This window comes from Callorhinus ursinus, unplaced genomic scaffold (genome assembly GCF_003265705.2).
Source record: "Callorhinus ursinus isolate GAN/ISIS: 27379988/994484 unplaced genomic scaffold, GSC_fseal_2.0 scaffold9, whole genome shotgun sequence".
NCBI lineage: Eukaryota > Metazoa > Chordata > Mammalia > Carnivora > Otariidae > Callorhinus > Callorhinus ursinus.
The window spans coordinates 6,558,602-6,586,316 of NW_027397071.1; the positions used below are offsets into that span (position 1 = coordinate 6,558,602).

The following is a 27,715-nucleotide window of genomic DNA, read 5'->3' on the forward strand; positions in this document are numbered from 1 at the left end:
TGAAGAGATGGCATTTGGGCAAAGACCTGAAAGAAGTAAGAGAACAAATCCCACAAAGACCTGAGGTAAGAGTGTCGCATACATAGGAAACCGTATGCAAAGGCCTTGAGGCAGACATGCCCAGTGTGCTTGAGGAAAAGTAAGGAGGCCACTGAGGCTACAGCACAGTGAGGGCGGGGACATGAGGGAGGGGACAGTGACAGGAATGAGGTCAGGGAGCTGGGCAGGGAAGACCAGGCCATGCAGGTGCTTTACAAACTAAGAAGAGAACCTGAAGTATTTTCTCCGTGTGTGTGAAGGAAGCCATTGCAAGGTTAAGAATAGAGGAGTGATGTGGTCTGATTTATGCTTTCTGAGATATAAGCTGGACTCATGAGACCTGGACTTAATCCTAATTCTGCTAACTTACCTTAAGCAAAATACTTAATGTCTCCAAAATCTCAGTTTCTATTTCTGGAAAATGGGTTTGAGAATGCCTACCTCAAAAAAATTTTAAATAAAGCCTTTAGCACAGTGCCTGGACACAGATACCACTGAATTCACATTACTTCTCTTTACTTCTGTTTCTTTTGCATCTTTCTATCCTCTCATGCTAACCAATCTGCCCCCAAGGACCTCATAGAATACCCTGCATTCTCTCGAAAAGTGTGTGGACAGATATACACCAAAATATTAATAGTGGTTGTCTCTGAGTAGTGGGGATCTGGGGACTTGCTTTCCTTCTTGCTTTAACTATATATTTTCTAATGTTTCTACCATGATTATTTAAGTTTAATGCAAAATATTTTTTAATTTACATACGACTTTCCCATCTCCCCCCAATATTTATGAAAAGCACTGTGAAGGATACCAGAAAGCATAAGGATATATTTTAATAAATCTTGATGTAATAACAGTATTATGAATATGACTTCGATTTAAAGTAAACTAAAAGCAGTCAAAATTTCTCAGTAAAAAAGGTGTGTTAGAGTTTCCTCCATTAGCAGTTTGTTCACACCAATTCTCAAATTACCAAATGACTGAACCCTGAAACTACACTATTTGCTTTCACCTACTACCTAAATTACATTTTACACTTAGCTCTTCTAATAAGCGTTAAAACTTTATTGGCGGCCCTCAGATTATCATGGGCAAAAAAAGGGTAATACTGATATGCACTAAGTTGTGCCCTTAAAAGTTAAACTGAGGGTTGCTGGAGGGGAGGGGGATGGGGTAGCTGGGTGCTGAGCATTAAGGAGGGCATGTAATGTAATGAGCACTAGGTATTATATAAGATTAATGAATCACTAACCTCAACCTCTGAAACCAATAATACATTATTTTATGTTAATTAGTTGAATTTAAATTTTAAAAAGTTAAGCCTAGGAGAAATAATTCAAAATATCTTAACCAAAAAAAAGAGCCACTTTTTTGCCACACTTTTCTGCCACAAAGTCTGGCAGAAAATAACTGATTCCCATTAACATTTTTATTTTATTAATATTAAGTTACTCAACTTTCACTATGTGCCAGCCTCTGTGCTGAGCATCTTCTCAAAACCTTCCAAAGTTTCCTAATGTATTTAGAGGAAAAAAAAATCCAAAGTCCTCCTGACTCATTAGGTCCTAGGTGGTCTGGTTCCTGCTTAACTCTCTGACCTCACCTCCTAACCTCTCTTCCTCTTGCTCTCTGCCAGCCACACTGATGTCTTCGCTGTTCTTCAAGCCTAAGAAGCAAGCTCCTACCTCAGGGCCTTTTCACTTGTTTTCTGTGCCTGGAATGCTCTTCACCCAGTATTCAATGCTTTGCCACTAGGGTCCAGACTCAAATGCTATTATCTTCAAAAAAAAAAAAAAAAAGCCTTCCCTCACTACTTTATCCAAAATAGCAATCCCAGTCACTCTCCATACCTGTGACCCACCTTTATTTTCCTCCAGAATTCTTATTACCTGATGAGATATTATATATCTACTGATTTATTCTTTGACTTCATTACTAGAATTTATTGTAATATGCTATGAGGATAAAGATTTTGTCTTGTTCACTACTGTGTTTTTAGCATCTAGGACAGTACCTTACATAGCAGAGGATAATAAATATTTTTTGAATAAACAAATTATCTAATTTTATCCTCACATAACTCTGAAGGAGGTACAACTTCCATTTTGAGAAAGGAAACTGAGTCTTAGACTAAATTTTCCCAATGTCACATAGCTGTAAAGAATGGAGCAGAAATTTGAAATCCAGGCAGTTTGAACTCACACACTTCCAGTGCATCTCAAACTACTTGTGATGAAGGACCAGTTTTATAATTTCCAATCTGTTGTAGATTAATACTTTTATAAAATTCAACAGAAGTGTCACAGTAATGTCAAATTGTTCTAAAAGTTTCTAAATGCTTACTATGAATTCCTGTCCTTATCTCGTCATGAACCAGTTCTGGTCCACAGTCTGTCCTTTGAGTGGCTTTTAAGCAAGGCGAGATCAATTGTTTTAGTCCACTGATTCTTAACACTGGTTCAATATTCAAATCACCAGAGTATAAAATTAATACCAATGCCCAACTAACCACCCCTCCCCCTGGGAAATCTCTAAAACAATAACAGCAATTTTTTTTAAAAATCATGAATATGTGTTTTTCTATTACAACTATTTAACAGTGTTTGACCATTTTAGTAATTTGAAAAAACAGATTAGAGACATTCCCTCTGATGATACTGAAACTGCTAAATTATCTCCAACAAATTACCTAATACCTTAACTGTAATCCACCCTAAGGTTCCCACCTAAGGAGCCCGGGAACACATTTTTCCAATGATCCAAAAACAAACAGGGGGGAAAAAGGAACAGAATATACTTAAAGCACAAGGAGCCATGCTAAGGTCTCTTTAACTACAAGCACAGGCAAAACAGAGGGTCTTGGTGCCACAAACTCTAGGCTTTTCAATCTTGGGTTATTTTAAAATTATATCCAGCCACTAAAATAACTGAATATTAACATTTCTTTTTTTTTCCTGCCTATATTGTGTGTTTTTGGAAACACATGGGTCACATTCATCACACTTTAAGCACAAGCATGGATAATGATCTAATGACTGGTGACAAAAAAAACCTTAAATTACGTACAGTTCTTTCAAGCGAGTCTGAGAAAAAGCATTTTCTTGGATAGACATTATAGCATTGTTGTTCAAATCGCTGAAATGAAGAGAAATGAAACATTACTGGTCACCATTTCTACAATTAAATTATATAAACACTTTAAATGGTCATGAGAACCTCTGCTAATAGCAAAGATTATTTATATACTGAGCAAAATGGATGCAAAATACTTACAGATGCTCAAGGGATTCAAGACCAATGAATGCTTTCTTTGTAATTGACTTAATTTGATTTCCTTGTAAGATTCTGAAATACAAACAGACCTTTCTAATAAAGCTCTCCACTAAGCAAAATTTAATTCATTAAATCAAACATTTACCTATAAAAAGTGAAAATACGTTTAACATGGATTTTTTAAGAAAGCTGTGAACCTTTATTACCAACCAATGCAAAGCACAGAATGAAGGCTTCTATTAAGAGGCTGGAGCGCAACAAGGTGAGAACACAAGGTGTGAACAGTCATGCAGACCCGTGATGCACTGCTAGATTTCATATGAGAAACTGGATTAGAGTCCCAATCTCTCCCTTCTTAGCAAAAGATCAGGTCAAAGAAATTCAGACAAGTGTGAAGCTTTGGAGAAATTCTCAGGTGAGAAGATCTAACATCTTACTTGAGAGAGAATTCCTCTCTTTCTAGATAAATTGTCCATAAATCTCATATGATTAAAAATACTGGTTCAACTCTGGTTTCTCAGTGCATTTCTTTTACGTGAACAGAAATTCTAGTCCTATGAATAACCTCTTTGAGTACCCATAGGAAAGCCCTTTCAATAGAAAGTGTCCCACCACTAAATAAATAAAAAAAATTTAAAGCCACTGATAAACAAAAAACTTAATAAACAAAAAGCTTCCTCCTTTAGTGGGTGAGTCAAAAGGGTGACTTTCCAGCCATAGCAAAAAGACATAATCCAATCACATTTACAACTGGTTCTTGAAAATACACCTATATAGGCATACAAAAATATTATAAATACATACAATTTAGTGAGACTTGTAAGTCCAGTAAAAGCTTCACTAGCATCTTCTATGGCCCATGAAATTCCATTGTTTCTTAAGTTTCTACAAAAATGTCAGAGAAAGACAGGTTATGTTAGTTAAAATGACCATGATAGCACAGGATATCATCCTGGTATGGCAATGCTAATTTTCATCCTTATTTTAACAGTTATTTCTGAAGATGATTCAATTCTTCTTTTTAAAGAATATCTGTAATAAGCAAGTAAGAACTGATTCTCATAAGCAAAGGATTAAGCTGGCCTTGATAAATAAATTAAGCAACCTGCTAAGAGTATTAATCTTCCTACCTAATAGCCCCTAATTTTGTTAGCATATTAAAAATTATAGTCATGGTCCTGCAAAAAGCAGGATTTCAAGACACAAGGGATATGGCTTACAAATGTGATTTTATACTAATGGGATTTCTGGGTGACCCACGCCTTCCCATGGGCCCTTAAACCTAAAATGGCTAACAAAGAACAATGTCAGTATAAAGCTTCACAGTTTGACAGCAATTAAACACACCCTCCTGGGGAGCAAGACCATACACCCATGCACTAGAGTGATCATTCTGTTATTTTTAAAAGGCAAAGTATGGATTTTTTAAAATCCACTGCTGCATTCTCAGAGGAAATGCAATTGCACCACACAATGTCCTGGTGGAAGAAGTATCAGTTATAGATATTTAATCACTTTTGCTTCAAGTCATCTCATAATAAAACACAAAGCTCTTTTCTTTTTTTTTTAAGATTTTATTTATTTATTTATTTGACAGAGAGAGACACAGCGAGAGAGGGAACACAAGCAGAGGGAGTAGGAGAGGGAGAAGCAGGCTTCTCGCCAAGCAGGGAGCTGGACGTGGGACTCGATCCCAGGACCCTGGGATCATGACCTGAGCCGAAGGCAGACACTTAACGACTGAGCCACCCAGGCACCCAAAGCTCTTTTCTTTATTAATAATTTTTTTGGTTATGTAACAGTAAGGAGATAAGAGATCACTCTTCCCTTTTACCTGTATCTTTACTTGAAGTGAAGGCTAACAGGTTCATTTCATTTTACTAAGGAATAAACATTGAAACAACTCAACATTCCAAGACTTTTCCCCCTCCTCTAGAGTATAGCATAAAGAGAACTCACTGACCAACAGGAGTTAAGAAGTATATACTCTAGCAGGAGTATTGGCCTAAAGCCAGAATTTTTCAGCTCTTATCCTAATTCTGCCTTAACCATCTCTGTGGCATTAGACCATCATTAATTTCTGCAATTACTTTCCTAAACTTTAATACTAAAAGTAATAATCTGTGGTATACTGAAAGAAACTGCTTGCCATTCTTTGAATTGCCAAAAGGCTGCAGCTGCATCTGATATAAATTCCTGGGTTTGAACTGTTCTAGGTTTCTAGTAATGTAGAAAAAAGAAAAAAAAATCACTTTTAATTTTTCAAGGCCAAATCTGAGGGAAGACTACCTCATTAAGTTAAAAAAAAAAAATCAAACTTGTGCAGGTATACATACCTTCACAAAATTATCATGCTTTCTTTCTCACTGATGGCTAGGTCCCAAAGTTGGGAGCCTGCCTCTTTTCTGAGACCATTTATCAACTCCGAGCCTGATGACCAAAAAGTCCCCTATTCAGGACCCTTAAGAATCTACGAATTCTACTACCTAGCCCTTCTCTCTTATTCTGCTCTGTTTGAAATCACTATATTTCATTAAAATACTTCTTCATTCAATTATGTTTCATGACAAGGGTAAAACATCCAACTTACAGAACCCCAGAATTTTAGAGTTGATATTGCCTGTAGCAACCATTTACTCCTATGTCTATCCTCTGCTGGGGGAAGACACAAGCAAAATGACACCCAGGGAAGGTTAAGTGATTCTGTTCATCTGGCAGTACGGTAAGTAGCACATGAGCCTTGGCGTCAGACAGACCTACTTCTCGCTCAAACATTTACAAGCTGTGTGACTTTATCCTGAATGTGCCCAATTTTGTCTGATCTCTGAAACTTAAACAGGGTCAGGCCTGGTTAGTACTTGGATGAAAGACCAGCTGGGAATACAAGTTGTGTAACTTTATTTATTTTTTTTTTTTTTTTAAAGATTTTATTTATTTGACAGAGAGAGACAGTGAGAGCAGGAACACAAGCAGGGGGAGTGGGAGAGGGAGAAGCAGGCTTCCCGCTGAGCAGGGAGCCCAATGTGGGACTCGATCCCAGGACCCTGGGATCATGACCTGAGCCGAAGGCAGATGCTTAACGACTGAGCCACCCAGGCGCCCCAAGTTGTGTAACTTTAAACAATCATTTTAATCTCTCTGAACCTCAGCCTCCTGATATGGAGAAGAGCAATAATATCCTAGTATTCTGAAAGCACCTAGCACACATCAGATCGTTGATAAACATAAGTTTTTTCTGTTCAAGTCATGCAGCAAATTAGCAACAATGAACTGCGCTCCTGTCAGAGCTGCTCCCACTACACATCCTGTATCCTGCTGAATGGTAAGTAGCAGTTTTCTGATAGTAGTTCAAGGTCAGAGGAACAAGAAAATGTGCATTCTTGACTAGCAACTGTGTTTTATTCCACAGTAACTGGCACAATAAGAGATGCTTTGTTTATTTGATTAAATTCAGAATTAAAGTACAAACTGAACTGGCTAAAGATATAAGATTTATGTGCAGGGATAGAGACAAATAAGACTGTCTTGCCACGGGCGCCTGGGTGGCTCAGTTGGTTAAGCGACTGCCTTCGGCTCAGGTCATGATCCTGGAGTCCTGGGATTGAGTCCCACATCGGGCTCCCTGCTCAGCAGGGAGTCTGCTTCTCCCTCTGACCCTCTTCCCTCTCGTGCTATGTCTCATTCTCTCTCAAATAAATAAAAATCTTAAAAAAAAAAAGACTGTCTTGCCCCAAAGTATAAGACAGAAGAACTGCAAATATTAACATAAACATAAATGTGTAGCTTGATTAGCTGTTTTAATTTGCTTTACTATTTTTTTTAAAGATTGTATTTATTTATTTGAAAGAGAGAGAGAGCACGAGCAAGGGGAGGGATAGAGGGACAAGCAGACTCCCCGCTGAGCGGGGGGCCCAATGCAGGGCTCGATCCCAGGACCCTGAGATCATGAGCAGAGCCGAGGTTAGACGCTTAACCAACTGAGCACTCAGGCGCCCCTATTTACTTTACTGTGTTTAAAAAATCAGCAAAATAAAGGACAGATGTACTTACAGTGTCTGAAGATTGGAAAGAAACCTAAATACACCATCAGCAATGTGAGTGACTCTGTTGTCCCCTAAATTCAGTCTCTCCAGTAAGCTCAGACCCACAAAGGCAGATTCATCCAGGCGGGTCAACTGGTTATAGGACAAATCACTAAAAACAGGAAACATGAAAGGTAAGGAATTCATTGTATTTTAATTCAACTTTCCTATTCTCATTCTATTTACATGTTAAATTTAGAGTTTTCAACAAACTTCTAATAAAGAGGGATGTTAGATCTCATTATTGGCTATGAGAGTGATTTATTCCAACCTACTCTGGTCTCCCAGCCGCCACTGAAATGCCAGCCAACACTCACAGTTCAGATAGTCTTTGGCAGAACTCCCATGCATCAGGGCTGATTCTTTCAACAGCGTTCTGGCTCACAGACAGCTGCTGTAACATTCGCAAGCCATACAACCACCCCTTGTTCACTTCTGTAAGGTTATTATGCTCCAGTTCTCTGCAGAATTAGAGAAAGAAAGGAGAAACAAGGCATTGCACCGAGAAGATTCCAAAACTCTTCATGAGGTCTTGCTCAGAGAGGCATATACTTTCACTCAGTACAAGTGAGCCAACAAATTCTATCCAGTAAGTATTTATATTATACTCAAAATTTATTGCTAGAAGGTAGTAAGACTGTCTAAAACATCAGATCTATAAAATTAACACACTAAGAAGTTTGATGTACCTGTTTGAGGTAAATCCTGCTAATTTTCATCAGCTCCAAACATTAAGAAGATATAACTTTTTTAGACAAAATGTTTTGTTTTGTTTTTTAAGTAGGCTCCATGCCCAGCATGAGGCCCAACATAGGGCTTGAACTCACGACCCTGAGATCAAGAGTCAGATGATTAACTGAGCCACCCAGGCGCCCCTACACAAAATGTTTGTAAGAATGATGAGAAAAATACCAGTTTGATAACAAATCTTCAAGAGCTTTGTATACACTTATTTCACATCAGAGAAGGGAGAAAGAACTAATGTACTTGCATATAATTAAATCAACTACCCTAGCCATTTGGCACTAACAAGTCCCAGGCAAAACCCATTTCCTAACAATATTCTATTCTAGTTCATAGTACTTACAATTCTTCCATGTTATCCAAGCCAAAAAAAGCTCCATCCTTAAGTTTGCTAATACCATTCCGCTGCATCTTCAAAGATCTTAAGGAGTCAAGCCCTTGGAATGTCAGACCTTCCACCACTTTAATCCTATTTCTTTTAAGTTCCCTTTAACAAAAGTAGTTTTCCAGTCAGGTATTTGCCGATTTGCTCTAATAATAATTAAAATAATTTAAAAGAAAAAACAATCTTCTTAAATTCCATCTATTTAGTTACTCACAAGAACTGGAGGTGAGGTAGCTTGAAAATCTTGGGTGGAATCATGCTGATTCTGTTCCTGTTTAACTTTACCACTAGTAAGGAACTGGATAAATTATCAAAGCAACCAGCCTCCAAGATGGTTATCCTATTATTACTCAAATTTCTAAAATGAACAAGATAACAAAAAAATTTAGTGAAACAAAACATTCTACCACCTGACAGCTACCCCAAAGGCTATGAGTGAGCCCAGCTCTACCACTTAGCAATTATATCCAACTTTACAAATCATTAAACTGCTCTGTTTCTTCAACTACAAAATAAGGATAATACCTACTTCATTTAGGTTCAAACAGTTAAGTATGAATATGCTTTGTAAAACACTAGCACACATGCTGATTATCATTATATAGGATAAGCTATTGTTTACCAAACCAATCCTGTTTACCTTTTACAAAACTGTTAGTAAAACACACCCAGAATTAAACCTCAAAAATTACCCTGGATACTTAATATTTTCTGACAACAGGAGAGAAAAAACAACCCAAAAAACTGACCTCAGATTTGTTTCTCATAAGCATATCAAAATCACAATAAATAACAGAGATTTCTGGGAAGATAAGTATCAATAAATAATAAACATGCACTTTAAAATAAATCTAGTTTAAACTACTTACAGGTATTTAAGCTGCATTCGAGGAAATGAAGAGGTCTTGATTTCTGATATTGTATTTGAACTGAGATCTAAATTCTCGAGGGCAGGGTAAAACTGAAATGCTTCTGCGTTTATTTCTGGGATTATATTATGGACTCTATAAAAAAAAAAGATTGTAATGAAGCTACTGCCAGAGACCCACCCCAGGCCATGAGGATGTTAAATAATCAGGATCAACAATAAGGGTACCAAAAACAAAAATTTAAATTTAAAAACTGTACTACTCATAATTTTAAAGATATGAAATCTGCTTTACTTACAATGAGAGTAGAGTAATATTAAAGGTTGGTTCTCCAAAATAAGGGATTTCTGTTAGCTCATTATAATTCATTTTCCTAGGCAAAGGGGAAAAACAGATTTCAAAGTTTAGAGGGGGAAATGTTGCCTCTTGAGTTCTGGTTTCTGGCTAATAATTATTCTTTAGGATAGGTGCCAAATTTGAAAAAGGCAGATGACTCAGAATGAATTAGACTAAATGCATTATACTGAGAAATAAAAGATTTTAATAAGAAATGTTTTTTCATGATGTAGATCTATGACTGATATCACTATTTTCACATCAAGTATTTTTAATCTCAGCAACGTTCTTGAATAGTTTACTTTTCTGACAGCTAATTTCAGTCCTTCTTAAAGAAGAAATAATTAACCTATCCATCTCCTTATACATTTATAGTAAATAAGATAAAAAATTATAAATTAAGCAAATTTTTAAAATACACACACAAACACACACACACACATTTTTTAAGTTATTCAAAGTTAGAGAGGGTTGCTTGAATCCACAGATGAATCTGCGTGAGAGATGGAGCCTATGATTAATTTTACAGATGACATGACATGTCACCCTCTGATCCTAGCAGCTCTTTAAACATAATGTCTCCAATGTTTTAGTAGCAAATCTAATATAATCACATTTCATTAACCTGGTTTTCAATCACTAAACAACCTCAATAACCTAAGACTACAGAAACCAGAAGTAGAAGGCCTCCCAGAAACCAGCCAAAGTTACAAAGTCCAGGTCATAAAGCTCACGCATTTCCCACTTTCTTCAGTGACTATTCTCTTAGCCAAATAAGCTTGTCAATAGTTTATTCAGTGCACAGCAGATCAAAACCAGTCAATTTGGAGCAGAGACAGAGGGAATTCACGGACAATGAGAGCATGAAGAAGTTACCCGTCAGCAAGAAGTTAAAAAGAAAAATAAATCTGAAGGTTCTGGCATTTTAGTGTACAGGCAAACAGGCCTCAATAGTTGTGCCTCTGGAAACATCACAACGCAGTAACTGATACTAATAGTATTTTAGAAAATTCCCTCCAAAAAATACATAATAATACATCTCAGTATTAAAGGAAAAACTTCAGTGAAGTGGAAAACTGAACTATATTAACCACCACATTACAGACAATACAAAAAAAACTGTATTTCACGTAAATCTTATTTTGTTTTTTAAGTGGGCTCCAAGCTGCGGATAGATAATGAAGCTACCTGAGATCAAGAGTCAGACACTTAACCACCCAGGTACCCCCACGTTACTCTGCTTTAGACGTGATGCTTGGATCTTAGACAAGTCAAGACATAAAAAAATTTACACAACAGAGAATCTCACTGGCTGAAACTGGCAAAAAACAAGCAAAATTATTTACTCTGAAAAGGGGGTAAAAAATCTTACTTTTGATCCCAAGAAAGTAGACAGAATAATATTTCTACACAGTTTGCAACTAATCACCAACCTAATGGTGCAATGCCTGGGGAGTCTGTAATAGTAGCAAAGCCAAAGACAACAGTTTAGGTTTTTAAAAAGTGTCTTTTAAATTTTTTCTGTCAATTTTTTTGACAGCATTTCTGGATTAAACATCCTCAAATTCATAATTCATCAAATCCACCGCTAAGAGTTTAATTTAAACAAATAAAAATAACTTACACTTCTTGTAATGTTTGAGATTCCAAGCTGATGTTCCAGTTAGACAACCGATTATGACTCAGATCCCTAATGGAGGACAAAAGATCATTCTTAATTTAGTGTTGGAAAAGAGACTTAAAAAAAAACTAAACTAAAACATAATCTAAAAGCCCTATCAAATGTGAATTTGAATAGTACACACAAAAAGAAGAAATGTTTACAAAGCATGAATACCTAGATTTTAAAATAGCTATTTTATTTTTTCTTCATTTTTATGAGGTTGTTTTTTTTTAAACTAGGGAATATATTCACGTGGTTCAATAATCAAAAAGTATAAAAGGAAATAAAGTTTAAATCTCCCATCCTGTCATACGATTTCCCTTCCCAAAAGCAACAAGTGAAAATACACCATTTCTTGTGCAGCCTGCCAGATATTTTATGCATGCACCAGGAAATTTTTACAAAAATGGTAGAATAATTTACACACTAATTTGCCCTTAGTCTTTTCACTTAATAATACAACTGGGTAGATCATTTCACAGCAACATTAAAGAGTTCTTTCATCCCTTTTAGTGATTATCTTATACTTTTATTGTAATGGACTACACTGTATATATTTTTGAAAAAATACACTTTTTAAAGTAACATACTGCATAATATATTGTATTATGTAATACTGTAATGTACTGCATTATACTTTAGCAGTAGATAAAAGAAGATCGATTTCACAAGTCAAGATAGTGAGCTTCTATATTAGAACTGAGGTTGACCATATCCTCGAAAGAGATACGGTCTTCCTAAAAAAAAGCAATCTAGCTTTGGGGAAGAAAAAATCCATCTCCAAATTATGTTAATGATGATGATTGGTGGTCAGGCACTCCTCTATGCACTTTATACATATTAACTGCCTAAATCCACACACTACCTTATGACGCAAATACTTTTACAGTCCTCACTTGCCTAAGACAGAAACAGGCAGAGAGATTAATAATTTGTCAATCCAAGGTCATACAGCTAATAAGTGAGGAAGCCATAAACTTGAAATTCCATCTCACTTCTAGCAAGTAGTTTGTTAGATATAGCAGAGATTTCACTGAAATTAGTCATGGGTCTAAATATTTAAATAGGCTTTAAAAATTCACCTTGATGCTTCCTGGCACCTTTACAAGGCCAAAGTGGAATCCAGCCCACACAAGCTGTCTGCCCAAAAGACGTATTACACGTTACAATATGGCTAGCAATAGGGGCACAGCAGAGAAACATAATGATCACTCTCTCTCCCTGCGCCACCACAAGAAGCTGACAGATGCATGCAGGTCTGAGTGATGTGTCTATCAGAGCAGAACAGTTTGCTCTCAGCCAGATTCATGTCTGTCCATCTGTAAAACTTAGCCACTTTCATTTAGCTTAGTTTACACCATAAGATAACTAAAGGCAGATGAAACCATCTCTTTTCCACAACAGTTCTAACACCTTTATTCTAAGACACCTGGCACCAGGTATCAGCTCAAGAAAACTCATGACTAGGGAGGGGGTATGCACTGGGAAATTTTAGAGATAAAAATAGGAATTTGCTCCACATAAAAACCTTATATTCAGATGCTTTCATCCAACTCACACTTGCTGCTAAACAACAATGGATTTTATACAAGTGAAAAGAGACTTATTGTGGCATTTCAACTAAAGAAGAAATGCAGCTCTTGTAATTTAAGTTCAACAGTCCACATTCTGCTCCAAGGTGGCTGGTCTGGCAACTATCATCTGTGTAGCAGGCTAGCGTAGTATGATTTAATTCATTGCTGATGCTTCCTAAAATTTCATTTTTTCCCTTTTACAGATTAAGAGCTTTCATTTTAATCATAACAGTGCTTCTAATGCCCTCCCAAACCCTAATCTCTCTGACAATGTAACTCTTGACCATAATCGTCTACAGTTCTCTCATGGATGTCAATGACCAGCTAATCACTTTTAAAGAAAACTATTATTAAAGAAATCTAAAACAATCAAGTTAGCCTAACTTACACATGGTATAACCTACTTTGTATTAAGTATCAGTGAAAACTGTCCACTGTCTCTACTGGGGGAAAGGGTAAGATTTTCTCTATCTCTTTGAAGAACCTCTAAAGGTTTTGTTTTTTTTTTTTTTAAAGATTTTTATTTATTTATTTGACAAAGAGAGACACAGCGAGAGAGGGAACACAAGCAGGGTGAGTGGGAGAGAGAGAAGCCGGCTCTCTGCTGAGCAGAGAGCCTGATATGAGGCTTGATCCCAGGACCCTGGAACCATGACCTGAGCCGAAGGCAGACGCTTAACGACTGAGCCACCCAGGTGACCCTCTAAAGGCTTTTTGACAGAACCCAAAGGGTACTGGAAAGACTTTGGAGCCTCTCTACAGGATAATGCTGTCTTAAGAATACATGCCTCCAGTGCTGCAAGCCCAATCGCGTGCTGCTCGCTAGGGGTGTTGCCTCAGAGATCAGACTGGCTGGGCTCGATAAAGGATTAACACAGGCTTTTGGCTAGAGATTTACTACACCTGTCCTTGGAAAAGAAAAAACATAAAAAGAAACAGCCAGTTCAAAGACCACATTCCTATTTTATGGATGTAAAATGTCCACATTGTTACAAGATCACCCCGGTTTTCAGCCATGCTCAGATGGTGGTTACTTGTGTAGTAGGCTGTTCAACAGTGTTGTGCCAGCCAACAGGAGGAAAGGTCAGACTCACAGAAGGGTGTTCTTCATTTAGAAGAAAGCAACACTAATGATCCACACAACCTCCTGAATTTGTATCATATCGCAGAAAGCCTCATCAGTTCAGTAATTCCAGTTAATCTACCAAAATAATGTAATTATGTTTAATTTTGTAAGGTACACAATGGTGATCTCCTATTTTGGTCTCAGTTTTTTTTTAGATTTTATTTATTTGACAGAGAGAGATACAGTGAGAGAGGGAACACAAGCAGGGGGAATAGGAGAGGAAGAAGCAGTCCTCGATGCAGGGCTTGATCCCAGGACCCTGGGATCATGACCTGAGCCGAAGGCAGACGCTTAACGACTGAGCTACCCAGGTACCCCTGGTCTCAGTTTTTCAATAAAGTTTTGATTATGGACAAAAAAAAAATAAGAATATATGCCTCAGAAGTCAGAACCCCATAATGAGGCTCTCTGGACCCTTCTGTGACAAATCCACATTAGGTGGCATTTTAAAACACTAACAGTGAACTAAAATACACTCCCAAAGTAGCACCATCGTAGAAAGCAACTACGGTAGATCCCACACTCCCCCTTATCCACAGTTTGGCTTTCTATGGTTTCAATTGCTCAGTCAACCATGCTCTGGAAGTAGATGATCCTCACGCTAGGTCACAATGCCTACATCATTCACTTTACTTCATCTCATCACATGGCCATTTGATCATTTCACATCATCACATCATCACAAGAAAAGAAGGGTGAGTACAGTAAGGTGTTTTGAGAGAGAGACCACTTTCATATAACTATTACCATATATGGTTATAATTGTTTATTATTGCTGTTAATGTCTTATATGGTGTCTAATTTATAAATTAAACTTTATCATAGGTATGTATAAGAAAAAACATAGTATATATATAGGGTTCAGTGCTATCTACGGTTTCAGGCATCCACTGGGAGTCTCAGAATATATCTCCTGTGAATATGGGGGAAGGGAGACTACTATAGTATAAATCTGTATAGCTGTTTGAGTTATCAAAATATCAGGTACCTAAATTACATGGATTGATCTGATCATCAGGTAGTCATGCAATAAACATTTATTGAACCATGTGCCAGGCCCTATGCTAAGTACTAGGGTTACAAATTGTCAATTTTAGTAACCTTTTTGTCTTTTTGCCATTTTTTTAAATTTTTTATTGTTATGTTAATCACCATGTATTACATCATTAGTTTTTGATGTAGTGTTCCATGATTCGTTGTTTGTGCATAACACCCAGTGCTCCATGCAGAACGTGCCCTCTTTAATACCCATCACCAGGCTAACCCATCCCCCTACCCTCCTCCCCTCTAGAACCCTGTTTGTTTTTCAGAGTCCATTGTCTCTCATGGTTCGTCTCCCCCTCTGACTTACTCCCCTTCATTCTTCCCCTCCTGCTATCTTCTTCTTTTTCTTTTTTCTTAACATATGTTGCATTATTTGTTTCAGAAGTACAGATCTGTGATTCAACAGTCTTGCACAATTCACAGCGCTCACCATAGCACATACCCTACCCAATGTCTATCACCCAGCCACCCCATCCCTCCCACCCCCCCCACCACTCCAGCAACACTCAAGTTTGTTTCCTGAGATTAAGAATTCCTCCTATCAGTGAGGTCATATGATACATGTCTTTCTCTGACTGACTTATTTCACTCAGCATAACACCCTCCAGTTCCATCCACCTTTTTGTCTTTTTGAAAAGCAGTATTTAAGTACTCAGGTAGAGTCACTGGAAAACTAAAGATAGATTCAACATTGACTTAACCATTCCCCCTCTTCCCTAGAAATGTATGCATTCTTTTATACCTAAATTTCCCTCTGTAATTTAATCATGACATGTGCATATGGGAGTGCACAGACACACCCTTGCTTTCCATAACCATGCCCTTCCCATTTCTTTTTTAAGTACTTCAAGGGGTGCCTGGGTGGCTCAGTCGGTTAAGCGTCTGCCTTCGGCTCGGGGTGTGATCTAGAGGTCCTGGGATCAAGCCTCTCATCAGGCTCCCTGCTCAGTGGGGAGCCTGCTTCTCCCTCTCCAACTGCTGCTCCCCCTGCTTGTGGTCTCTCATGTGTGCTCTAATAAATAAAATCTTTAAAAAATAAAAAGTAAAGGGTGCCTAGGGGGCTTAGTTGGTTAAGCGAATGCCTTCAGCTCAGGTCATGATCCTGGAGTCCCGGGATTGAGTCCCGCATCAGGCTCCCTGCGCTCAGCAGGAAGTCTGCTTCTCCCTCTAACCCTCCCCCCTTCTCGTGCTCTCTCACTCTCTAATAAATAAAATCTTTAAAAAATAAAAATAAAAAATAAAAAATAAAAAAATAATAAAGTACTTCAAAAAGGCTGAAGAAGACTAAAACTGGAAGACTTTGACTATCAGATGTAAAACTCTTAGACTGGGGCACCTGGGTGGCTCAGTCGTTAAGAATCTGCCTTCGGCTCAGGTCATGATCCCAAGGTGCTGGGATCGAGCCCCACATCAGGCTCCCTGCTCTGCGGGAAGCCTGCTTCTCCCTCTCCCACTCCCCCTGCTTGTGTTCCCTCTCTCGCTGTGTCTCTCTCTCTGTCAAATAAATAAAATCTTTTAAAAATAAATAAAACTCTTAGATTAAGAATTTGGATACTTAAAGTCTCTCACCATTCCTCCCAGTGGCAAATCATTAATTCCATTTAATTTGCATAAGCTAACGCTGGTTTGTCAGGTTTTGGGTTTGTTTTTTTTTTTAAGCAAAAGTCCTGAAAATGGAGAACCGTCTTTCAAATATTTTCAACTTGAATATCCCTAAAATGTACTTAAGAACTTGAAGTAATCTAATGCTTGATAAACAAAACCTAAAAGAGTCTAGCTTTGTAACAGTCAATAATCCTTCATTTTTAAACACCACTAAAATCTGAATATTTATGGACATGATGCTTGGAGAGTAAAGATCTCAGAGAAGGTCTTATCTCAATGTTATAAACTCAGCTCCCACGCATGCTAATTTACAGGGATGTAGCTGTAATAAGTATTGAATTATTAAAGTTCTTGATATCATGTGGAGTCAGAGGTGCCATTAATATAGTCATTTAGTACCATCAGGGTGTAAATAATTTATAGAATGTACAGAGCAATCACAACACTCTGAGGAGGGGAATCAAGGTCTGCAAGCTAATTGCAAAAAAGTCCTACAGCAACACAGATACAGAGGTTTTCTTCTGCCCAGTCACGTGTGTACACTTTTGAGTCATCACCAATCTTTTTCATTTTTGAGAATCTGCAGCACTAGTAGACTATGCTGTGAACTTCAACAATAACAATACTTCAATGAAAAGGGCCCTTCACAAAAGTTAAAAGTTAAGAACATATATCCAACAGTTTAGGTATGTCAATGCTTTACATATTTATCCAGCATAATTTGTCCGTTTGTTTTTTTTTTTTTAGAGAGAGAGCTCGGGGATGGGGGGGAGGACAGAGGGGGAGAGAGAGAATCTCCAGCATTGAGCCTGGCGAGAGGCTCGATCCCACAATCGAGATGACCTGAGCCAAAATCAAGAGTTGGCCGGTTAACCGACTGAGCCACCCAGGAACCCAAGACAGGGATTCCTGTTCACAAAACAAAGGTCAGGGGCACCTGGGTGGTTCCTGGAAGCATTTGTTTTTTGGCTGAATGAGAGATGGCTAGAGATATTGGGTAAATTATCTTTAGGATAAACGAGATTTTATTATAGCATGAAGCATAATGTGATTCCAAATTAAATTTTCTCTCAATTTGCTCTATTTATTTGTAATACACTGTACAACACTTTTTATATGAACCCAAAAAGTTGGAGGTGGTAGGGAGATGGCAGCTTTCATTTCAAGAATCAGAGGCAGGTTTTATTTTCTTCCATGATATTTTCACTGGGTTCTTAATGACTGAAAATATTGCTTCACTGGAAGGAATACAATGACAAAACAGGAAATAGGAATCCTACAGTTACATTTTTTAATTTAAATTCAATTAGCCAACACATAGTACATCATTAGTTTCTGATGTAGTGTTCAATGGACAGTTAAATTTAAGAATAGTTTCCATGTGGCCAGTCTGGGGCCTTGGGCAAAGCATTCAACCTCTCTAATCTTCTAACATTAAATAAGAACACTGTACCGATCTCACTCAACTGCTCAGGAAATTAAAAGAATATATATCAAATGCTTAGCATACAAATGAGTATGTATATAATAACTTATTACTGGATTGAAATACAATGATGGTCAAGCACTGTCACTTTTTCTGAGTATTTATCTATTATATATGCAGACACAATCCATTTCCCAAGGTAAAACCTTAATTAATTGGAACTACTCCCCTACATTAACTTAAAAGTAGTAAACTAAATATTGCTTATGAATTTCAATTTTATGAGAAAGATTCCAAAAACAAGGCAATCCACCAAACATTTGGTCAAGTTATTAAAGTACATACCTATATCACAAGATTTGATGTTTTATAATTACCCAGTGATACCTCTACGGATCTATTCTATATACGGCCACATAATTATGAAGCGGTATCTACCAGGAATTTACTGGAATAGCAAAATCATAAAATAAAATCTAAATGTTTATTAAAATGGGATCACTTAAATACCTTATTAAAGTTCCATACAATAGAAATCTCTGCAGCCAGTAAAAAATAACACATTTTTTAAAGATTTTATTTATTTGAGATAAATAAAGCGGCTAGGAGCAGAGGGAAAGGAAGAAGCAGACTCCCCACCGAGCAGGGAGCCCGATGCGATGCGGGGCTCGATCCTGGGACTCCAGGATCATGACCCGAGCTGAAGGCAGTCGCTCAACTGACTGAGCCACCCAGGCGCCTCAAAAATAACACATTTATTTACAGATGGCACACAGTACGGCTTCGTGTATGTGCAGGCACATGTGCATTTCAAAGAAAAAAAAGATGTGTGTAGAACTTCAAGAAGTATACCCAAGAAATGGTTAACAGTGGGTTTTCCTTAGGTGGAACAAAGGAACTGTTATTTTTCCACTTTATATGCTCCTGTACTGTTTTAATAGTCTACCATGGGAAAATATTGTCTAAATATAAAAATAAACTCACATATAAAATCTATCTACAACTAAGAATGTGACTAGAAAAAATTTTAATTCAATTACTTTTCTAAGAGATTAGAATTCTTCCTACAGTTCTGCGGGACCGCCCATCACTTTGGAGTGTTTCCATGTGGGCACAAAGCCAAACCGAATGTATTTAATGAGCTCCCTTCTCATTTCCGTTGTTCTTCTGAGAATGTTTTGGTATTGTTACCTGCATTTTAGCAGCTTCTGACTTTCTGTTTGGTGAATTTGGAGAGGATAAGTCTTCCTTCCCCGGGGGCTGGGCTGTGCTGGGCGCATGGCCGGCAGCTTGCTGGGTGAGCCTGGCCCTACTCATCTGGGCCTGCTTAGCAAAGTCTCCTCTGTTTACACTGTAAAATGTCAGCATTTGTCAAAAACCTGTTTTCTGAGGAACGTGCTCCTGAGGCTCCAGTCCGTGTGGGGCCGTACTTCCCACCTACATCTGTGGCGGGGTACCTGGCTTGGGGTTGGGGGGGTTCCCCCTGTGACTTGTTGACTCAGGTCTTCACTGGTGGAGTCTGAGCCGACTCAGGGCTTCACTGTTGATCCCCTTTAGCAAACCTGGCCACTGAGGATTGTACACATAAATAACCAAAAATAAACGTAGAAAATAAAAAAAAAAAAAAAAAAAAAAAAATTTTTCCTACAGAATGTTTTCAGAATGCCCTATGTTGACCAAATCAACTTAATTATGAACTGAACAAAAGAAAAAAAAAAAGTAACTAGATGGTTCTCTTATATTCCTAATCAGTAATATACCTCAGAAAGATAGTGGAAAATGCAAATGTACTAGACTGTTTTTGGACTGATTTATGAAACAGTAAACTCCATTTCAGAACCTAGTGTCTGGCCTTCAAATTCCAAACCAGTGAACAGAGTTTAAGTTTTAGCAAGCAGTACAAAATCATGGCATACTAATAAAATAATAATTCAGCAATAGCAGAACAAATGCTGTTGCTTATACATGAAAATATACAGAAAGCTATGCATTTTCCATCATCATTAGTAAGCATTTTCTGCATATCAACTGGGTTCACGTCTTTGTATCAGACTATTTATATTTTATTTAAGTCAATATAAAGATTTTTAGGAGTGAATGGATATTAAAGCAAGTTATCTTATCACCTACATTATTGGTAGAAAAGGAAGGTCTAATCAAAGCCAAGCACTAGTTGGATTTCTCATTATTAATGTAAACCATCATCCCTTAATATCTGCATAGTTTAACTTGGCACAAAGTCTAATATCTCTTCAAATAACCATACTTATGCTCAGGGTTGGTTATGCTTTTCCTGAAGCAATCTGCCAAGATTCTTATTATATAAGCAAGGTGTAAGAGTGATTTTGAAAATAGATATGTAAAAAATAAAAATGTGTAAGAGGAACCCATAGTTTTGTTACAAATTTATTTATACCACACTTCACTAATGTTGCACTATTTATGATTTAACTTTAAAACTGCTAATCACCACTAATTATTTTGACAGTTATTCCTGCAGTTAAGTTTGTTACAAATAACACAATTTCTTCTGTGGGGAAAAGCTGGGGAAGGACAAGGAAAGGAGATAGGTAAAGAATACACACATTTAAAAAAAAAAAAAGGGTTTATAGCAAAGTAAAGGTTGCATCAACTATTCTGTTCCTCTGGTTTTTGTCCCAAACATGAAATTAATAATTTAGATAGGATGTAGTTACTTAAACTGCTTTTATTTTTTATTTGCATCAGCTGAACATCTTAATATTTTTGATGACTGGAATATTACAGAATAAACAAGTCGAGTCACTTTGACATCGAAAAGAGAATACTGCATAAGAATTCAAATATTCTTCAAAAATATTTTTGGGGCACCTGGGTGGCTCAGTTGGTTAAGCGACTGCCCTCAGCTCAGATCATGATCCACAATTCCCGCATTGGGCTCCCTGCTCTGCAGGGAGTCTGCTTCTCCCTCTGACCCTCCCCTGCTCATGCTCTCATTCTCTCTCTCAAATAAATAAAATCTCTAAAAAATATATACACATATTTTTGCTAAACTGTTAATATGATGTGTTTTCTCTACTGTCAAATGCCCATATTCCATTAGGACTGAAGGGCCTTTAAATAAAATATACCAGGGGCGCCTGGGTGGCTCAGTTGGTTAAGCGACTGCCTTCAGCTCAGGTCATGATCCTGCAGTCCCGGGATCAAGTCCCGCATCGGGCTCCCTGCTCAGCAGGTGGTCTGCTTCTCCCTCTGACCCTCCCCCTTCTCATGTACTCTCTCTCTCTCTCTCAAATAAATAAAAAATAAAATATACCATACAAAATGTCATGGACCAAAGATGAAGGAAATGTATTTTCTAGCATCAGGAAGAAATGATTATCTTAATATACAAGTAAGTTTTTGAATATCCGTGTGCTGAATATATATGTTGTATATCAAGAAATGCAAAGTATTTTTAATATAATGAAACATAAGGACAATATTTTCTATAAAAATGTGTCCTTCAAAGCATAAAGGACTTTCAAAGAATTAAGGAAACCACAGATCTCAATTAACATTCAGTAAGCAACAACTGTCTGTGGTTCAGTGGTTCTCCATCACTGCTGCAGGCATCATAAGACTCTAACATACTGATGCTGGGGGCTCACCCTAAACCAATCAAATCAGAATCACTGGAGTGTGGAGCCCAAGCATTGGTATTCTGTGAAAGCTCTCCAGGTGACAGTCTAATGTGCAGTCAGCACTGAGAACCACTGCACTAGTCCAGAAATCCAGTAACCCAAAGCCTGTGGCCAGAGGATGCTGTCAAGATTCTCTCAATTCGGGGCGCCTGGGTGGCTCAGTTGATTAAGCGACTGCCTTCGGCTCAGGTCATGATCTCAGGGTCCTGGGATCAAGCCCCGCATCGGGCTCCCTGCTCAGTGGGAAGCCTGCTTCTCCCTTTCCCACTCCCCCTGCTTGTGTTCCCTCTCTGTCAAATAAATAAATAAAATCTTAAAAAAAAAAAAAAGATTCTCTCAATTCTTTTCCTTTTCTTGCCCCACAATAAATCTGTCAACAAAGACTTGACACCTACCATTTGCCAGGCAACACACTAAGCAAACATGAACAAAACAGACATTTTTGGAGTTTATATGCTCCCTCTTGGAGTTTATAGAATGACCTTAAACTAAAGCCTCACTGGCACGGAGATGCTACTAAATCTTATTCACTATCAAGATGAAATTCCTATAAAGTAAATTCCTGGGGCACCTGGGTGGCTCCGTTGGTTGAGCATCAGATTCTTGGTTTTGGCTCAGGTCGTGATCTCAGGGTCATGGGATCGATTTAGCCCCACATGGGCGCCACACTCAACACATGGAGTCGGCTCGGGATTCTCTCCTTCTCTCTCTGCTCCTCCCCTGACACACACACTCTCTCTTAAAAAAAAATAAAAATAAAAAATTCCAGGGGTGCCTGGGTAGCTCCGTTGGTTGAGCATCTAACTCTTGGTTTCAGCTGGGGTCTGGTCTCAGCGTCCTGAACTCGAGCCTCGCATCTGGCTCTGCACTCAGTGGGGAGTCTGCTTGGGTTTCTCTCTCCCTCTTCCTCTGCCCCCCATAATGCCACAGGTGTGCGCACACACGCTCTATCTCTCTCACTGAAATAAATTTTTTTTAAATGCCTATTTGTACCACAGGAGGGTGGGGTAAAAGGGTAAAGGAAGAAATGGATGCTTTTATTTCTATTTAATACATTTGTTTTGCCCTTTTTAAATGAGTATATATGCCCTCTCATAATTTATATATGCTTTTTGAATTAAGATTTTTGTTTTTTTTCCCCAAGATTTTGTTTTTAAGTAATCTCTACACCCAACATGGCACTCATACTTATGAGATCAAGAGCTGCATGCTCCATTGAGCAAGCCAGCCAGGCGCCCCAAAATGAGATTTTTAAAATGCATTCGTAGATAAACGCAGCAAGACATACCAACTGATTCTTTGATAACCCTTGACTACGTATTTCACTGGGGAGGAGTGGGATTTGGGCTTGGGTATGAGAGTCCATAGCAAAGCTAATTACCCTAGGTTTCTTTTCTTTGCAGTTACAGCCTTGTTTTATTCCTAATCCCGTAACTATTGTTTCCACACCCAGCAAGATCTTATCAGAAAGGGAAAAGGTTGAAGGTAAAAATCCTTAGGGATATAAAGAGCACACTGTGGCTCTTCTTTCCACGTGGTTCCAACATCTAAAATTAAGTGCCACTCAGGGCAAGGCAAGCACTGGAGGTAAAGTTAATTAACCAAAGAGACTGCACAAACAAAAGCAATCAAAACACTTTCCTTCTACCAAATGATAAAAAACAAAATTTTTAACAATAACTAGTGCTAGGTAAAGTGTGATAAGATAGTCACTCTCACAGTGCCAAAAGAAGTTTAAATTGTTAACTTATGCTGGATTCCATGTAAAATATCAAGATAATTCAGGGTAGACCTGTGTTAACAACCAACCCTAAACGATCTACAGCAAATAATGTATTAATTCAGATTTCTTAAGGCTCTCTCATTGTAGGTTTTCTTCTTAGGTATCTTCTGAACTAACCAAAAATGCCTTGAAGATTGTGAAAGATTTCATGGGATCACATCTTCTGTTTACCACTTCCCCAGATAGACCAGGATAAAGATGAAATATGTTAAATCTTTAATGCGATGAAAGAAAAACATATTGTATATGCTTTGAAATGATTTTTGGAAGTGAAAAGGTTCATTGTAACAGCAGTATGCAAGCCAAGGACAATATATGTTAGATTCTGGAAACACCATGGTAGCATATTCCCCTTACCCCCAATGTACTTTAGGAATTTACCAGTAGGTCTGTTTCTTTTGAAGAATAAAATTAGTGTTTCTCCTAGAGTCTGGAAAGATAAGGTATGTGAAAGACGAAATGTCTTTTGAAGTATCCCAACTCTAGAAACAGGTGGCTGCTGTACAGGTTGGAATGAAGTTGTGCAGGCTAAAAACTCCTCAAACCACAGCGGCAGGCCATGACACTGTGTGTGCAACTGATTATTCACTGATATTTAGTAAATATCTAAGAGATGCTGCAAAGCCCTATAAAAACAAAGATGATCAGAATAAATGAAAGATTATTTATGCATGGAAAAGTTCTGGTACACTCAAACAAAACAACCCACACAGAGTAAGATGAGAACTAGAGTTAGTAGTAACTTAATGTGCCTATATTTAGAATTTTTCTTTTTGTTAAAAAGAAAAAGATGATGCTAAAATGCAACTAATTAGCTAATACCCTGATTCATTCACAGTGTTTACTATGGAAAATGAGGTGCCTTGAAAAGAAACCCTCTAATAAAATATATAAAAGACTAGAGAAGCAAATGAGAAAAGACTGCTTTGAACTTGTCTTGACCTCTCCCTCCTCAGAAGACACAACCACACACTTTAATTCAATTATTTACCACATTCATTCAACAAATATTTTGAGTACTTACTGCTGATCACTGTCTACAGCAATGAACAGACAAAAATCCATGTCCTCGTGACACTTACAATCTACTGAAAAGAAGACAAAGTAAAATATGTAGCATGTCAGAAAATGATGCCTGCTAAAGACAAAAAGAGGGCCAAGGATTTGGGATTGTCTCTGGGAGAGGACAGATAACCTCAAAGTCCTGAGATTCTTGTGGAGACTGGTGTAAACAAGAATCAAGGGCATGAGACTGGTGCTGATGGTCTCATGGCAGATACTGATTGGTGGGGAGAATGTGAGCATGAGAGGAATGAAGACATAGGGAAACTTTCCAGTTCTTTACTCTGAAGTGTTGACTTGGAACAGGGTAGTATCATCCAGAGCACAAAGAGTTTCCCCTGACTTCTGCCTTATGGAAGCCTAGAGGCCAAGAGAAGGAAGTCCTACCTAGGTTTGATCAGAGTGAACCAGCTTTCTAAACGCACTGTATGCTCAGTTCCATATAGCCAATCTTTCTTCTCTGTAAGAAGTATGGTGAAAATAACACGGACACAACAAAATGGATGGAGGAAGTAGAAAATAAAGGTTGATAGTAATAGATGATAGTAATAAATAAATGAGGTAAATGAGGGACCTTAGTAGAAATGAAATCACATCTGTACTGTTTCTAAAAGGACTCCTTTTCAGTTCACCACCTTGTGGTTTAAAGCAATTAAAGTTCTTTTCACATTCCAGCTAGATTATCCAACTAAAGAGTATCAAATTATGTCAATGTTATGTTTCTGCCTCTCACAGTTTTCTTCACAACATACAATGGAAGGTTGAGAGTTCATTTTCAGAAAAACATACATACATATGCAATGAACTTAAAGGCCCTCAAATCAACTTCCCTATCACTTTCTAAAACCTAAGAATGTTTTCCAAAGTGTATCACTATCCTTACCAGTATCACAATAAATGTAGAAAGGAAGGATACTACAAATTAACTGCCCCTTTATTTTTTTTTTTTAAAGATTTTATCTATTTGAGAGAGAGAGAGAGCACACACAAGCAGGGGGAGCAGCAGAGGGAGAGGGAGAAAGAGACTCTCTGCTGAGCAGGGAGCCTGGCCCAGGGCTCGATCCCGGGACTCCAGGACCATGACCTGAGCTGAAGGCAGACACTTAACCAACTAAGCCACCCAGGAACCCCTATCTACCCCTTTAGAAAGGAAATATGAAGTATTGACAAAGCTATGCAATTTTTCCTTGACATCACACAAGTCACTGGTAGTGAGCTCTGGACCTTTGAAGGGATGAAGGCTGACTCTACCTGTTACCTAACAGTGAAAACATTCTGCCCATGTTACTTAGAGAGAGCAGCAGCTAAAGAGGTTAAAGCTCAAGTCACATCCAAGTTCGGACTTTCCTAGAGTTACTCAATATAAATTAATGTCCTCTTTGTATCTAAAGAACTCATCTGTTCACAACTATTCTAAAAAAACAAATGCAAACAAGTCTTAAAGTTACCATAATGAAAACAGAGAGATAAGAAAGAAACCAGAAGTAACTACATATGAAATTTAATCTAATATAGCAGTGATTCCCCAATACTGATCCATGATAAAGTTTTTACCAGTCCACAGTGAAATGAAAATAGGAAGGACAAGATTACAAGTTTACCATAAAGCTAAATATATTTAATCTACAGAATTGTCCTTATTTCTAAAATTATGTACTTCCTAATTTTTTGGTGCTGTCATGAAATGACCATGACAACAAATAACTGGAGAATAGGGGTTCTAATGGTGTCACTTGGCAAAACAAGAATTTGATACATTTGGTCCTCCAATTCCTGCGTGTCTCTGTGTGTGTGTGTGCGTGTGTGCGTGTGTAAAATCAGAATAATGTGATACAGAGCTTAGCACCCATGGACAATCCAATCAAATTTTGAATAACCAAATAAAATTTGAAAAGAGTTTCTGATAACAGAGAAGCATAAAGACAGAATCTAAATAGGTTTCTGTCTAGGAAAAATTCCATTTCTTCCTACCTTTATTCATATATACAATACTCCTAACACCAGATGTATGATTCCCCCCCACACACCAACCAATTCTCCAACACCAACTGGCTGTCCCACAATGCAGTTCCAACATTAATGGGAATTAGAGCAGACCCTACAAGTTAAGAGTTCAGTCCCTGAAGACTACCCCCCAATTCAGCCCCACAGCCCATCTCACTTCTCTGTAAGAACTATGGTAAGGAGCACCTGGGTAGCTCCTGGGTAGCACCTCAGTCAGTTAAGCATCTGCCTTCAACTCAGGTCGTGATCTCAGGGTCCTGGGATCGAGGCCTGTGTCGAGCTCCCTGCTCAGCAGGAAATCTGCTTCTCCCTCTCCCTTTGTCCTTCCACCACCATCACTGCCCCCACCCCACTCATGCTCGCTTTTTTTTATTTTAAAGATTTTATTTATTTATTTGAAAAAGAGAGAGAGAAAGCACAGAGGGAGAGTGAGCAGCAGACTCCCCCCTCACCCCCTGCCAAGCAGAGCCTGAAGCGGAGCTTGGTTCTAAGACCCCGAGATCACAACCTGAGCTGAAGGCAGACGTCCAACCGACTGAGCCACTCAGGCACCCCTCTAATAAATAAATAAAAATCTAAAAAAAAAAAATTAAAAAAAAGAAGTATGGTGAAAATATCACAGACACAAAAGTTAAGTATAAGTAGTAGGCACTGTGTCAGGAGTCAGAGTCAAAGAACAAGTATTAGAGCACAGGATGCTCCCAATGCTCTAATCACTTGGAAATTTCAAGGATTTCAGGAGCTCTGTGCCACCAACCAGGGTCAGAGACCAATATATATTTTTTATATTATTTCACAGCCCACCTTGGTCTCTGGCCACAGACCCCCTTAAAGCAAAAAGATATACAACTCAAAAGATACTGACACATTAGAATCCCATTCAGTCATTAATATTTGCACTAGTCCATCATCATCTCATATGAAAATGCTTTCCAGGCAAGGCCACTCATGTTCACAGGCTTCCAATCTTGTGAGGTCACAAAAGCAGGAGTGGTGTAGGCAAACACAGTTTCAGCCAGGCATCTGGTATAACTAAGA

At 38.1% G+C, this 27,715-nt stretch overlaps 2 protein-coding genes across 8 annotated transcripts in view; one reads left to right on the forward strand and one right to left on the reverse strand.

Annotated features, from left to right (window-relative positions):
- LRIG2 (leucine rich repeats and immunoglobulin like domains 2) overlaps positions 1 to 27,715 on the reverse strand; it is a 71,315-nt gene that overhangs the window by 28,530 nt on the left and 15,070 nt on the right. For all 7 annotated transcript variants that reach the window (XM_025872441.2, XM_025872440.2, XM_025872439.2 and 4 more), the window contains exons 2-11: positions 11,353 to 11,418; positions 9,691 to 9,765; positions 9,393 to 9,527; positions 8,738 to 8,881; positions 8,482 to 8,625; positions 7,712 to 7,855; positions 7,363 to 7,506; positions 4,117 to 4,197; positions 3,313 to 3,384; positions 3,106 to 3,174 (exon numbers count right to left, since the gene is read on the reverse strand). In XM_025872441.2, the coding sequence (XP_025728226.1) occupies positions 3,106 to 3,174; positions 3,313 to 3,384; positions 4,117 to 4,197; positions 7,363 to 7,506; positions 7,712 to 7,855; positions 8,482 to 8,625; positions 8,738 to 8,881; positions 9,393 to 9,527; positions 9,691 to 9,765; positions 11,353 to 11,418 (1,074 nt within the window). The remainder of the gene's footprint in view (positions 1 to 3,105; positions 3,175 to 3,312; positions 3,385 to 4,116; positions 4,198 to 7,362; positions 7,507 to 7,711; positions 7,856 to 8,481; positions 8,626 to 8,737; positions 8,882 to 9,392; positions 9,528 to 9,690; positions 9,766 to 11,352; positions 11,419 to 27,715) is intronic.
- On the forward strand, positions 13,932 to 14,326 carry LOC112824527 (small ribosomal subunit protein eS27-like). Its single transcript, XM_073895993.1, has 2 exons — positions 13,932 to 14,146; positions 14,247 to 14,326. Exon 1 carries the CDS (start codon positions 13,932 to 13,934, stop codon positions 14,094 to 14,096), a length of 165 nt encoding a protein of 54 aa, XP_073752094.1. The 3' UTR covers positions 14,097 to 14,146; positions 14,247 to 14,326.